Genomic DNA, 14,304 nt, shown 5'->3' on the forward strand with positions numbered 1-14,304 from the left:
TAGCACCCTGACCACAGCCACAAAATTCTCTTTTCAACTACGTAATTTTATGCTTTTGTGAGCACTTGCCTGACTGCGACCTACCGGTACCTTGTTCAAAGACTGCCTGAGGCTACGTGCATCTGCGTACCGCCCGGAAGAAATCGCAAGTTCACTGCCTCTCAGCCAATCACAGCACATCTCTCACAAAACCATAGCAGGATACAATTTTTGACCCCTTGTAGCAAGGTATTTTCTGGCAAAATTAAGACAAGGAAAAAAAAAATCGCACATTCTGATGACATCATTTTTAACCAATCACAAAAATACCTTGACAAATTACCAGCCAATACGGGCACATAGCAACAGCTGCCCGACATACTCCAACATTTTTTCTCAGAACTACGAATTCTTTGTCTCTCTCTAATTATTACGCAACTGGCCAAACTATTGCATAAGCTAATTTTCAGACAAAGAATCATGGAAGTGAGGAAGAAAAGAAAAAAAAAAGAAAATTTCTTTAACACACCATTTCACACAAAGCAAAAGCCAGCAATCCTTTAAAAATACATGATAGCATGTAAAAATGTAAATTCACAACCATACAGGTAAAAACAAGGCCTAGGAGATTATTCACTATAAAGTAGACAAATCATCAGAATAACTTGAAGCAAAACTTCATTATATCTATCTTAAGTAAATTTAACTGCAAAGTTTTTTTTTCTTTTCTAAAATGTAAATTTCTGGCTAATTAGTATTATATTTCCTCAGTCCTATTGGCAGTGAGTCTCCTTTAGACATGAGGTGAATGCTATATTATCAATCTTTTGAAAAACTTTCAACTTTACAAATGATTCTTTACTAAGTATGTATAAAGTTGTAGTCTCTGTCTGGTATTAAGTTGTTCTCAAACTGTTTAAACAGTTGCACTTGCAGTCAAATTACATTATTTATTTTCAAGGAAAAAACCATAAGTTGGAAGAACACACAAAATCCTCCAATTCACAGGGAAATAGCACTTGCTAAATTTAATTTCATTAATATATTGGAAAAATTAATGTTGTCACAAAAAAAACCATAATCATGACGAATTCTCTTGCATACTTTAGTTGAACAACCAACACAATACCTGGTAAAGAATAAAATATATATATAAAAATTTGTCATTTTTGAAGAAACCTAGGCATTTTATTGGACTCAAAAATTATTTTTACTTCCTAAGTCAGTGAAAATTGCATTTGCATCTTTTTGAATTAATTACTTTCGCAGCCATAGCTGTGTTCTATTACCACAAATCATGATTCTACCCCATTTCCTTTCTATATTATAATGTTGTTTTCACATTTTGAATCAGTTTGTGTTAGTTTTTAATCACCATTAATTGCTCTTTGGAATTTATTCTCTTTGGATTTTACTGAGCACCATTAATTGCTCTTTGGAATTTATTCTCTTTGGATTTTACTGAGCACTGATCACTATTTTTATGTTCATTTAGTATCATCATGAGAAAATGGAAATTTTAGAAGTGAAGTGTGTAAAAGCAACTTATCCATTGATATTAAAATATGAAGAATTTATTTGAAAATAACATTTTTTTTTCTTTATTGAATAATTTTTACACATTGATTTTATACCAGCAAACAAAATATTCTGCATGACTATAGCCTTTATAGATGTGTTGGTATGAATGTTAAGCTAGATAATTTGTAATGTCACTTGCAATCTCAACAGCTTTTGTTTGTGTGTTGCTCCTAATAATTTTTGATTTCTTAGTTCTCTCAGTACTTACTGATCACTCATACCTCTATGGTTACACATGTAACTAATATGAGAGACAAACTATGTGTTTACAATGCAACAATTAAATGCTAATGCATTTTTCATTATACTTTTTTTCTGCTGTGAGTCTGTATTAGTGACAGTAGTGTTGAAAACTGGAAGTTTGCATTATTGTACCTTTTTGTGATTTCTAGTAATAGATTTTAAGGGTAATTGTTTGAGAGGGTACACACATGAAAATAAAAAAAAATTAAGAGAAAATTGAATTTTTTGAGCTCCTGACATGTTTTATAGTGATTATGTAAAAGGGCATTGCAGTATGTCAAATATTTTTCTGGTAATTTACAGTTTTAATAGTTGGTGAGGTTAGGTTAGCTATATTTAAAATAATTATTTTTTAACGAAACAATAACACTTTTACATTATTTTTATTGTAGCTAACATACCCTACTATCCACTTTATTTTATATTATTTTTAATGTAGCTAACTTACCCAACCTTCAAAACTATTTAACATTATTTTTAATGCATCTAACCTAACCAAATCAACTGTTAAAACAAAAATACTGGTAAGCTTCTTGCAATGTCACAAAGCCATATTCCAATATCAATAGTAGAAATCAGGAACAAAAAAAATTCCTTCTCTCTCTTTTATTTTATCCCTAGATGCACTCCTTTCTTTAAAAAATTACCATTTTCTTAACTTTTAACACTGGCAAATTTATGGGAAACATAGGCATAAAGAAATATGAAGTGTACGATAGTGTATTGGCATATATGTATATAATTTTTTTTTTTTTCAAAGATGTACTTAGTTTGTATTTTTGATGATATTTTTTTGAACTTCATGAACTTGCTGTAATTAATTAGGCACATCATTTTTTTTTTATACTTATAACCATAAAACTCAGTTGTGGGATTAGAACGTGTGGAGAACTTATATTGAGAAGAGGATTTCTTGATATGTAACTGTATTTCTTGTAGGTAATTGCCCTTCTGTATCAGTACTTGCACCTTCTTCACCCCACCACCACAACCCCCAATTCCTTCTCAATTCCCTATGGAATGTCCCAAAATATTTGTTTTTAATAATTTTAGCAGAAACAGATCATAATAAAAGTTTTTTTCAAGACTTAATGATGATAAAGAGTACCAAAAATTTACCAGTTTGAAAATTAACTAAATCCCACGTGAAAATAAGATTTTAAATGGTTATTATTCAAGGTAATTATTTAAATATAGCTAGAAACAAATTAATTTTCTAGAAATCTTCCCTGTTTGCATGAAAATGATCTTGATGATAATCATATCTGACTTTTCACTCTCCTGACTGTGGTATAACTTGTAGTTATGATTTAGCCCACATTAAATTTTTTATTTATTTTAACTTTACAAGTTGTATGTATATGTTCATGTAGATCAGTCTTTTCAAATGAAAAGACCGTGTGATGGCTGTGTGATGAAAGTATATTAATCCTGATTAGTAGTAATATAAATTTTGGGGGGGAGGAAAAAAAATTGTGTCTACATGGAAAAAATTTACAAATGAAACTAAAATCTTGCAAATGTATTATGCTAGCACAAAACATCAATTAGTACCATTAGTTAGCTTTCATGCCAATGTACAATGTATCATTGAAAAGTCAAAAGTGCTAAATTTGTGTTGTGTACAGAGGGGGAAATTGGTGGGGGGGGGGGGGGGGGGGTGGAAGAGTGAATTTGATTTACAGAATTTTTATCTACTACTACTACTACTACTACTACTACTACTACTACTACTACTACTACTACTACTACTACTACTACTACTACTACTACTACTACTACTACTACTACTACTACTACTATTATTATTACTGCTGCTGTTACTCTTTGTTGATAAAATTTGCAAAATTTTTGTATTTTTAATCTAAGAGTTAAGTTTTTCATAAATATAGATAATTTTGTAAAACCATATTTCTACAATTTATGTTTTCCTTTTTTGCAGAATCCTTCACTACAATGACATTGAAGTTATGGATAGCAATGAGGTAGCTCAACCTATCATAATGCCTCCTAAAAGTAAGCGACGAAAAACTAAAGACAAGGAGGCAAGCACAGAGACTGAAAGTGTAGGAAAAGCCAAGAACAAAAGTGATGTGATGCAGCCAACTGCAGCTGCCAGTGGTTCAGTTAGCATAACGTCCGAGCAGCAGCGAAGTGAGCCACAGGTGGAGTTCATCTGTCTGGGTAACGCAGGTAGTGACACAAACAGGTCTGGGGCTAGCACGCCCTCGGTAGACTACAGCACCCTGGACACCAGTGCAGGTACAACCACCATCAACATTGTGTCGTACGATACCGACACCGGAGGAAAGACGGCCAAGCACCGAGCAGGTCAGAGCTCCGGGCATTCCGTTCTCAAACGACCTTTCTACCCTGGCTCCGAAGAACTGCCTTTACATGCCAACTTCGACTTCCACAGCAAACTGCAAGACGAGAGGCTCTCGAAGCCCGGAGAGTGGGATAAGTGCACGGCGACCATACAGTTCGATAAACAGACCAAAAAGTTGTTTCAGCAACTTCAGCGTCCATACGGCAACCATTCAAGTTTCTTCAGACACCTCATCCTCCTGGAAAATTACTGGCGGTCGGGAGACCTCGCCCTCACGCCCAACGCCAGCCAAAGAGCCGTCAGCTACGTGACCAGCGTCAATAACAGGATCAGTGCTTTCGAAGGTCATTCGTCGCCTTTGTTTCCCGTTCCTCCCGCCACGGCTGTCATCTCGTCTGCCCCCAGCCTCCCGGTGATAGACTTGCCTCTGCGTCGCCCTGCCGGGTCCGGGGCCTCGCCGGTCGTGGTGGCATCGCAGGGCATGACCGTCATGGCCGTGCCCGCGTCGAGCGCTGCCAGCGTCTCCTGCACGCCCGTGTTCTCCTCCATACCGCTTGTGTCTGCTCCTTCACCCTCGCCCGTGTTCACCTCGCCGGGGAACTTCCTGCAGGGCAGGCGGGTCCCCAACGTGCTGCAGGTGACGGCGGGGGGCAAGTCCTTCTCCATCGTCCCCAACATGATGCAGATCAAGCAGCTCCAGGCCCTGCACCACAAGCAGCAGCTGGAGAAGCAGCGGCAGGAGTGCCAGGTGTCGGGCTTCGTGCCGCTCATCACCGACGTGCGATCCCTCCCGACGGAGGCCTGGGAACAGAAGGCCCACGCCTCGACGCAGAGTCGGCAGTCCAAGGTGTCCGTGACCATCTTGCCCAAGCCCGCGCCGAAAGTTGCGATCCCGGCGCTGCGGCCAGGGGTGAAGCCTTCCACCGTCGTGACCCCTACCGGAATAATTTTGTCGAAAACCCCCGAGTTGAGCGTCATTGCAGTGCCGATGGAAGCGAATGTACCTGTGTTGTCCTCTGTGAGAAGCGACACCCCTGGCAGTTGAGAGTGCACGATCTTCGCCGTTGGTATCCGGTGGCCTGGTATTTAATATTGTTATTGTATTTGATTACTTGTTTGGACATTGTTTGAACCGTAAACACAGATATTTATTAATTGTCACATGTATAAGAATATTTTGCAGGTAACGGTGCATAAACCATTTAATGTGTTTGATGCCTTATTAAAACACTGACTTGTACATAACTCTTATCTCGCTCCACTTGTTGTAAATGTATGCGGAAATGTTTTGTATTTTCCGACGAGCTATTTTTGGTACCACATTGTTAAAGCTTTCTTGCGCATGTTATGTAAAGCTGTCTGCAAATAATGAAATGAAGTGAAGGTGTGGTTCACATTTGACCTCAAGTATGTCTGTGATAAAGTGTCTGCATTATATGTGATGTTTTCATGGTGCCAGTAAATGCCTTGCTACTTTATGCAGAGTATTTTTGGCTGAAATGCTTGAGACATGTTCACAGTATGCTCGTATGGTAATTTTTGTTATAATTTGAAGCAGATTTATAATTGGAGAGTAGTCAGTGCCACAAGCAACAGCTGTTTGGCCTACTGTAAATTAATTAGACTGTGCTTTGTCGCGTCAACGTGAGGCGGGGACCAGGAACATCACACGCACGTTCCTACTTCGCACAGTCTCACCAGGACTGTTGTGTTCACTTAAGTCCCGGAAGAATATGGATTTCCTGAAGTCTGGTTTGTGCATTGGCTTAAATTTGACTCTAAACACGTAGAAATAAATTTCATGTTAGTGTTGGGGTGACGTGTAAAACGTTGCATCAATCTTATGTAGTCATTGTACGTAATTTAGCGAGTACCTGATGAGTTTCGACATGTGTAGCATCACGGTAGATGCCTATTATAGATTATATGCACGCGAGGGGTTGTTAGTTCATGTAGATGCCAGCATGTTATGTTTTTTTTTTTCTTCTTTCAGTTAATAATTTGCTATAATCAGCAGAAGTGTTGTCATCATTGTGTTCATAATAAATCAGCAGTATTTACTTCATACTTCGTTGCAAAATATCTTTACTATTTATTTTAGTTACTATTTATTAGTCAACATTACTAAAAACCTTGATTTTTATTCAATCATAAAATGTATTCAATAGTAATTTCTAAGATCATATTAATTTTATCTTGGCCAGTACAAAACTTAATTATAAAAATAAAATTACCTTGACAATACTTGAGACAAAATTAAATACAAGTTTTCTAATGAAGGTTGGTTTCCTAGCATGTTTCCTTTGTTGCAACAGTGTGTAAATACTATTGATGTCATGTTTGGTTTAGTCTGGAGTTTTATGTTGTGTATAATTTTGTAGTTAGTCATCTGAACATGTGTAAATGCAGGTCTTTTGGGTCATGTGCATAATAGGAACCTAGTGGCCATTATGCTTTATACAAATGTGAAACCAGAGTAAATAGCGGTCTGCTGATATCAACAGCCAGTTAGATATATCATGTTTGGATTTAGTATTAATGGTTGCTAGACTCTGACTGCTTACAGACCATTGTCTTTTTTTTTTAATTATGTTATTTATTCAGGCAAGTTTTTGTAGTTGTAAAGCTTGCTGGTATCCTAGTGCAAGTTTATTTATGCTTAGTACTCATTCTACTCATTTTACCTTTGCATGAGTCCTGTTTCCCGTAGTTTTTTTGTACAGTTAAGTTCATCATAAAAACAAATTGATATTTATTCATGGCATGGTCCCATTTAGTAATTGGGTTTTACTTATGATGCATGGAAGTTTTTTTGTTCCTTATGTGAATATCTCTTATATAGCCAGTTTGTCATAATTTTTTAACTCTTTCTTATCTTGTAATTGTTATGGTATTTACTCCACACATTATTACAAGTACACCTCAAGTTATCCTCCAGCAAAATTAATCTTCCTTATTAAAGTTGCCTTTGGCCGAAGCCTTTTGTGCTGAGGAGTTTGTACTGCAATTTGTTAAATTCACTTTGGAACAAGTTACCAAGGAGCTTATCTAAATATAATTCTGGGTATCAAAGAATAAATTTTTTTAATAACTATGCATGGTGTTAAATAGTTATAAGCTGTTTTTCTTAATTATTATTTTATTCATAGTGAAATGTTTATATTTAAAATAAAAGTTTTTCACGAAAAATAATTTATTTCTTTAATTCCTTGCATGAACTTGTTTTCAGCCAGGAGAGGGATTGTGGATAGTTCGAAGCTTAAAAAAATAAAAACTGCAGAAATTTTGAAAAGAAGTGCACGTAAATAAGTCTTTTACGCGTATCTAAAGAAAATACCTCAAGGCCAATCTATTTTTGGGCACACACATGGTGTACAGATCTTCAGAATTAACAATATGAAAACGACTCAAGATATCCGAGGGGTGTCTTCACAAAAAGCTTTCAAGAATACTCTGAGGGCGTATGAATAGTTCATTTTCCATACTTCATTTTTAAACTGTATTTTTAGAAGAGTAAAAATGGCCAAAACTTTTTTTTTACCAGATTAATAAACACCCGGTACAGATTCTTGAAAGCACTCAAGCGACTTGATTTACACCTTTATATTCATTTCTCTGACATAAATTACGTGATAGTAGTTACGTAAACACCACTAGTAACTACACCATTATGTATATTCACTGGAGGAAGGGTCTGATGTGGGCCACATTCACCAAGGACTCTGTTTGGGGCAAGGAGTTCATTCTGCTTCCTTCACAGCCTGACACTGTGTACAGCACCGGTCCTAAGTGACGGCTAAACACGAAACATGAAAATCTTGTGCAGCTGGGTTTATATTCCATCTATTCACATTTCTGCATAACTGTAGTGTGGGTCTTAAAAATATCTAAAGGCTTTTTATTTTCAATTATATAAGTACAAAAAATATGTAGATTAAAATTAAAATATTAAAAATCAAATATAAAAAAGTATAAATTATATTTTTAATTAAAGTTAACAGCTGAAGCAAAGAACAAAGACCAAGTGGGATGTATTTTAAAAATCTTAATCTCACATTTTAATCATTAATTGAAAAACAGTATGTATAACTAAAACTACACGGCTAATTAGCTGTAATGCTGTTTATTCATGGTGTCTACCTACTGGACACAGAAGTCACAAAAAAGAAGCAACGAAACTGGAAGGTAATGGTGTTGGAAGACAAGAGAATTTGATGTCCAGTAGCCTTTTGCCTACTTGCATTTAGTTTCTTGATGCCTCACTTCAGTTTATATATAATCCTTTGTTATAAAAAAAATAATTTTGTATAAAATTTTTTATTAAAAGGTCCTAAAAACATCTTTAAAATGGTCCTTGATATATTTTTAGACTTCCTGTAGTTGATGGGGTTTGATTGTGATTTAGTAACAAAGGATTCATTATACCAAGCTGTGTATGGTGATGTTTTCCAGTATTTATTGCCCATAAGTTGTTTTATGGTATGAAGTTATTTTTGCTTGAACAATAAACATAATACTAAAAAATAAATATTTGGTCAAGTACTATGAGTTTGAGAAAGACATGAAATAAGTATGGTTTTTGTAGCAAGTTAAATCTTATCTTACGTAACCTAAAGTGATATGTGTTATCTCTTAGCTGTTAATTAATGTTTTGTTAATGATAAAAAGTTTTGTTGAAATGACTACAGTAGCTCTTATTTTACAAGAACTATATCAAGAGACAATATGTCTAGAAACAAAAAATTTCATACTTGTATACTTGATTAAAATAATAAGAATTGGGCATAAAATAAATAAGTTAAAATTCTTCAATTACAGATTAAATTTTTCATGAAGTATTATAATATAATACATATTATGTACGAATAATAAATCCCAAGGAAAATGATGAAAATTTTGATCATTACGTAGAGGTTGGTATCTTGCAATACTGTCTCAAACCAGGAGTGGCCTACCTTTATATAGTAAGTGCCAATTACAAAAAAAAAATTAATTAAGCTGGCCAATTTATATTTTTTTGTGGTTATTTTGTATTAGAGAATATCCCCTTTTTTCGTTAGATTCAATGCCATATTGCCATTTTTATTTGTGCTGAACATAAGAAGAAACAACTAGACATTATGTTGGTGAAATGAAATTGCAGCTCTTAACTATTGCAACTGAACAGTATAATTTAAAGAATGTAATTTGGCAAGAATGTGGTTATTCGTCAGTAGAGTAGTGATGACCTGTGGCTGTGGACGGGCCACAGCCCAAGCGTTGGTGGACCAAAACTAGTCCACAGACCAAGGGCTGGTCATCGCTAACATTTTAAAAGAATGGCAGCTTAATAGAGAGCTGTCTCTTTAAGACTCTAATCTGTGCATGACTCCCTCACTAATGTAAATACCCATTTTAAGAAAGGCTTGCAACCCACGGGTGTACCATGAAATTTAAACTTTTGAATGTTGGCTACATGGTACTACAAGTAAATTGTAAGAATATGTGAATATATACACACAAACACACACACACACATATATATATATAGCATGCACACTGAGTCTGAATTGCACCCACAAACACTTCGACTGCAGGTTCATTATGGCAAAATAAGTTAGTTGAAAGCATATACGCGACTTATGGTTTAAAGTGTTAAAGTGCTTCCCAGGGCTGCTGATATTATGAAATACATCATCTGGATTATGTTGATTTCAGTGAAGTTATACAACCACTTTTATTTTGTAGCCATAGCAAAAAAAAAAAAATATTGAAATAATTGGGAGTAGTGACACCTTTATTGTCCACATAATGGAATTGTTTCGGTATTCACAACATTCTGGTTTAATATTAGAAATGACACAACAGCAAGTAAAATTTAAGATGATACTATTAAATATTCAAATAAAACAAAATCTAGGATTCGTGTACATTTTAGTGTGTGTTGGTTGTAAGAGCTATGTAAAACTTACCATTTGTTGAGACGCATGAGTTTTTGAATTTTTCGTTAAGTGCATTGCCTTTTGTAAATTTTATTGATCATGTGGACCTCACGATTACAGTAATTAAAAATAATCGAGGATGATGGTTCTGTTAATAAAAGAAATAAGTTTTGTAGGAGATGTATTTTTAATTTATGTTTAGTTTCATTTTCTTAGTGTGTGTCATTGGGAAACCACATCATGTTTTTGTTTGATTTGACTTCATTCTAAGATATTTTAACAATATGTCATTTTTGAAGAAATTGAAGTTTGTATCTTTTCATTTTGAACCACAGTTGGTGGCGTAATGTAATGTTGGTGCTAATGTGTTATTGCAAATGTCAGGTCAGCTTGAAGTTCTTCATAGCATTGCTAGAACATTTTATTGTTGGCATACTTGAGGTAAATGGTTGTTAACATTATTTGTTGAGTCAGGTGATATAAAATTGTGTAATGTATGAAAAGCAATAGTTTCGCAATGGTCTGAAAAATTAAGCGTAAGTTGTTTGTGTGTTTTGGTAAAAGCAGTACGTCATGTTAGTAATCAGAAAATTATTATGATCATCTGTTCATCTTGCTGATTTTTATGATATGTTGTAAATTTAAGTGAACGACCGGTTTCACTGTCTTTTAACATAAGGTTCCTGTATCAATATTTTTAATTCACATATTTATTCCATGTGTGTTTGAATGTGTGTGGAAAGAATACTTTTTAGTTTCAAAGCATCATAAACCATGTCGATCTGAATCATTTTAGTAATATTAAAATGTTCGTCCATTTAGTTTAATGTTTTTCCAGTAAGCTGAAGCTTACCTGTAATTGAAGAAAGATTGCAAATAGTTCACGGTTTTTCATTGGCAAACTTGTATCTAACAAAAATGGGGAAGGATAGAAGTATCTATGGTAGTGGAATGATCTGCAAAATTGTGTTTGTGTGTAAATATTGTCTTAAGTATATTCTTTGTTTATGTAAATGGTTCCAATGAGATATCTAAAAAAAAAAAAAATTGTTACACCAATCAGTATATTATAAATATGTATTTTAATTGCCCTTATGCTAAACAGCCACCATATAGTGCCTGCCAGACAATTGACTTAGCTTGGACCAACACTAGAACAATTTTTACATTACTGGATAGCTTTTCGTATAATTTACTGTGGAAACAAATTTATTTGATTTCAAAAGTAAAAGTTGTTTTAGTAAAAGTTGGTGTTAAATTGCAATTTTTTTATTAATTTTTAAAAAAATAGATAACCATTAAAATATTTTGTGTTATGTCACTTATAAAAGAAAATTTCTGCACAAACATTACAATTATTAATGTAAATTTGTACATAAAAATGAAATCTGTTTCAAAACTTTCGAGGGAAACAAATGCAGTAGTAGGTATCATTTAAGTTTCATATGTTGTATTACTATATTTTAATATTGTTTTGTTTAATGTGATTATTGTTCAATCTTGAATGCACAACGTTATAATTGTTGGTGTAATTAATACCTTTTTATTAGTGCTGGTATAGTGTCATTTAGCTGCTGATATCAGTTATAATATCAATATATATGAAGAAGAAAATATTGTTTGATTCTGAATACCATAATGAAGTGAATTTTGCCAGTTAATTTTTTATATTCTTGGAGACAAATAAGATACCCAACTTCGTAAAAAAAAATTACTGCTTATTTTGCCTTGGTAAAAATTGCATAATGTATTTATTATTTGTGTTGAGAAGTCCAGTTGTAAATGAATTTGAAAGACAATTGTAGGCTTCGAAGGTGCTTAAAGTAAGTTCTGCAATTCAAAATAAAAAGTTATGATTACAAAACTCCTGTTTGATTATTGCTTGATTTTTTATTTTATTTATGCAAATATGTCCATTTTAATACTGATGTGGAACTCAGCACTGTTTTGTGTTTGCATTGTTTGTAAGAAGATGCTGTCAGGTTTCATGTAGGAGCAGTTAGCGATGTGAAGGAGGGCAGTGCAAAATGGTCGTGAGTGGGAGTTAACAAGTAAAAAAAGTTATGAATATTTGCTTGCAGGGACGGCTGAAGAACAGAAGCATGTCAAAAGATGTGTGTTCCTTATAAATATCATTGAAGGTCCCCGTTTAAATTAATATGGCAATAGACTAAAGGGTGCATCAGAAAAATTGGTTGTTGGAGTGTTTTGAGTGGTGAGTTTTGCATGAAATAGAATCCCATAAAATGTATATCTTAGGTTCTGGTAACAATAATGAGTAATGACCTTTGGTCAGTGGTGGTTCTATGGGAGGGGCTTAGTGGTGTCCCTCCCCCCCCTCCTCCTGCTAAAAAAAACCTTGAAACTAAAAAAAAAACTTAGCTCTTATAACAAAAATACTGACTTTTAAAGTAAGTTATATTTTTTTTGTAAAGATGTAAAATTCTACATTATTTAGTGCTACTGTACTGTGTACAATTTTTTTAAACTTCTCACGGTGCCAGAAATGTGTTAAAATAGCCTTTTAAGTCTTTTTTTTTTTTTATTTGGACTCCCCATTTAACTGTGTGGTATTCCATACTATCTGAAACTCTCCAAACATTCGAGGATGGGTTCCGGCACTGCCTTTGGTTGATAAACAAGGGCAATGCTGAGAGTAGTTCAAGTAGCAGGAATCTGCTTATCATGTAGGGATGACCAGTAAAACAATATTATCAATAGATGACTAGGGGAAGAGATGAGTGTCATGTGTAGGAATAGGTTTTGTTAGGGAGTAAAAGAATGTGTAAAAAAAATAGTGATAGTGCGTACTGAAGAACGTGTTAGATGTGAGGACAATAAGGACGTTTTATTTGAATGAATAGGAACAATATCAATCGGAGAGAATTAGCCATTAAATAATTGAAAGTTCATGAAGTAGAAGAACAGGAAAACCTGGTTTATGATCTGACCAATAAGCTTGAGGCTGTGATAGGTGTCGAGTGATGATGAAAAGCAGTAAGGACATCATCAAAAGTTATTATGTATGTATATTTAGCTTGGCTCTTAAGATTTTGTCTGAGAAATTGAAGATAAAAAAATCTCTCAGTATAAGGAGATTGCAAGGTCAGTTACGTTTATTAACACAGCTTCAGTTTTTAGTCAAAACTTTGAATCACATTTGGACACAGGTTGTAACAAGGTTACGGTCATCACCTACGCATACATACTTATACAGGTTATTTGGAAACTCATCTGATATGATTCCTTGTAGAAATTAAGGTTGATTAGGTATAAGTCACTTGCAGCCTAGCTCAGTTCGGAAGGATAATACAGTAAAGGGTCTTTAATCCAGTAATTTCAGACCACTGCCATGCCATATTTGTAGAGGCAAGATTATATGGTGAATAGCGATTAAACCAAAATAACAGACAAATTAAGTTAATGCACTGCCAAACACCTAAATGCAGTTAAATTCACCTCTGTTACCTCATTATAGCTATTAAAATATACAATTCATTTCATAAATCCTTATTTTAGATTTTTACTTAAAAACCAGAAATGTTACCTACTAAGTAAAAAAAACATGTATTTAGTTTATATCTGTGGTTTTTCCAAAGTAAATAAAAGCAGTCCATACCTGATACTATACAGTCAATAGTAAAGGCATATAGAGAATCACGAATCATCACAAGAAAATGTACATGTATAATGATTTTGGGGCATTTAACATTTATTATTGAATGTTTTAGTTGCAGATTTTGGTTTAACTTGCTATCATCAGTATATGTATTAGCATTATTTAATGTACACATTTGAAGTGTCTTACCATGATTTATTGAAGCATAAATGTACTGATCACGTGTATTTTAACTTTTAAGACGATAATGATGAAATACACTATTTTTAATGATGAAAGTTGTTGTTTTGTAAAACCATAAAATCTTGGCACTCCATATTTATGATCTGGCCGGATTATCGAAAATCAATATAAAGGTGGAAATGAATGTGAAATACAGACCGCTAAAAAACTGTACACTCTGTAATGAAATGAAAATTGACTGTGAGCGAGATAAAAAGGCTGGCAGCGCAGTAATACATCTGGCAGCCAGAATCAACTACCAGGATGCACCTGGAAATATCTGAACGCAAGCGGCTCAATTGACACTGGACTACAGAATGTGCCAAACCATAAAATGCTGTGTTAGAGACCTTACACTGTAATGGCCCTCAAAAATGTGTTTCAAAAATGGTACATCAAAACAAATATTT

The 14,304-nt window shown here is 34.2% G+C and overlaps 1 protein-coding gene across 6 annotated transcripts in view; it reads left to right on the top strand.

Moving 5' to 3' along the window:
• LOC134534755 (uncharacterized) overlaps positions 1 to 11,917 on the top strand; it is a 33,733-nt gene extending 21,816 nt beyond the window's left edge. For all 6 annotated transcript variants that reach the window (XM_063373286.1, XM_063373287.1, XM_063373289.1 and 3 more), the window contains one exon: positions 3,746 to 11,917. In XM_063373286.1, coding sequence (XP_063229356.1) covers positions 3,746 to 5,177 — 1,432 coding nt within the window. In that variant the 3' untranslated portion in view covers positions 5,178 to 11,917. The remainder of the gene's footprint in view (positions 1 to 3,745) is intronic.
• Positions 11,918 to 14,304: the final 2,387 nt, after the last annotated feature.

The sequence above is a fragment of the Bacillus rossius genome, chromosome 8 (assembly GCF_032445375.1).
Source record: "Bacillus rossius redtenbacheri isolate Brsri chromosome 8, Brsri_v3, whole genome shotgun sequence".
Classification (NCBI taxonomy): domain Eukaryota; kingdom Metazoa; phylum Arthropoda; class Insecta; order Phasmatodea; family Bacillidae; genus Bacillus; species Bacillus rossius.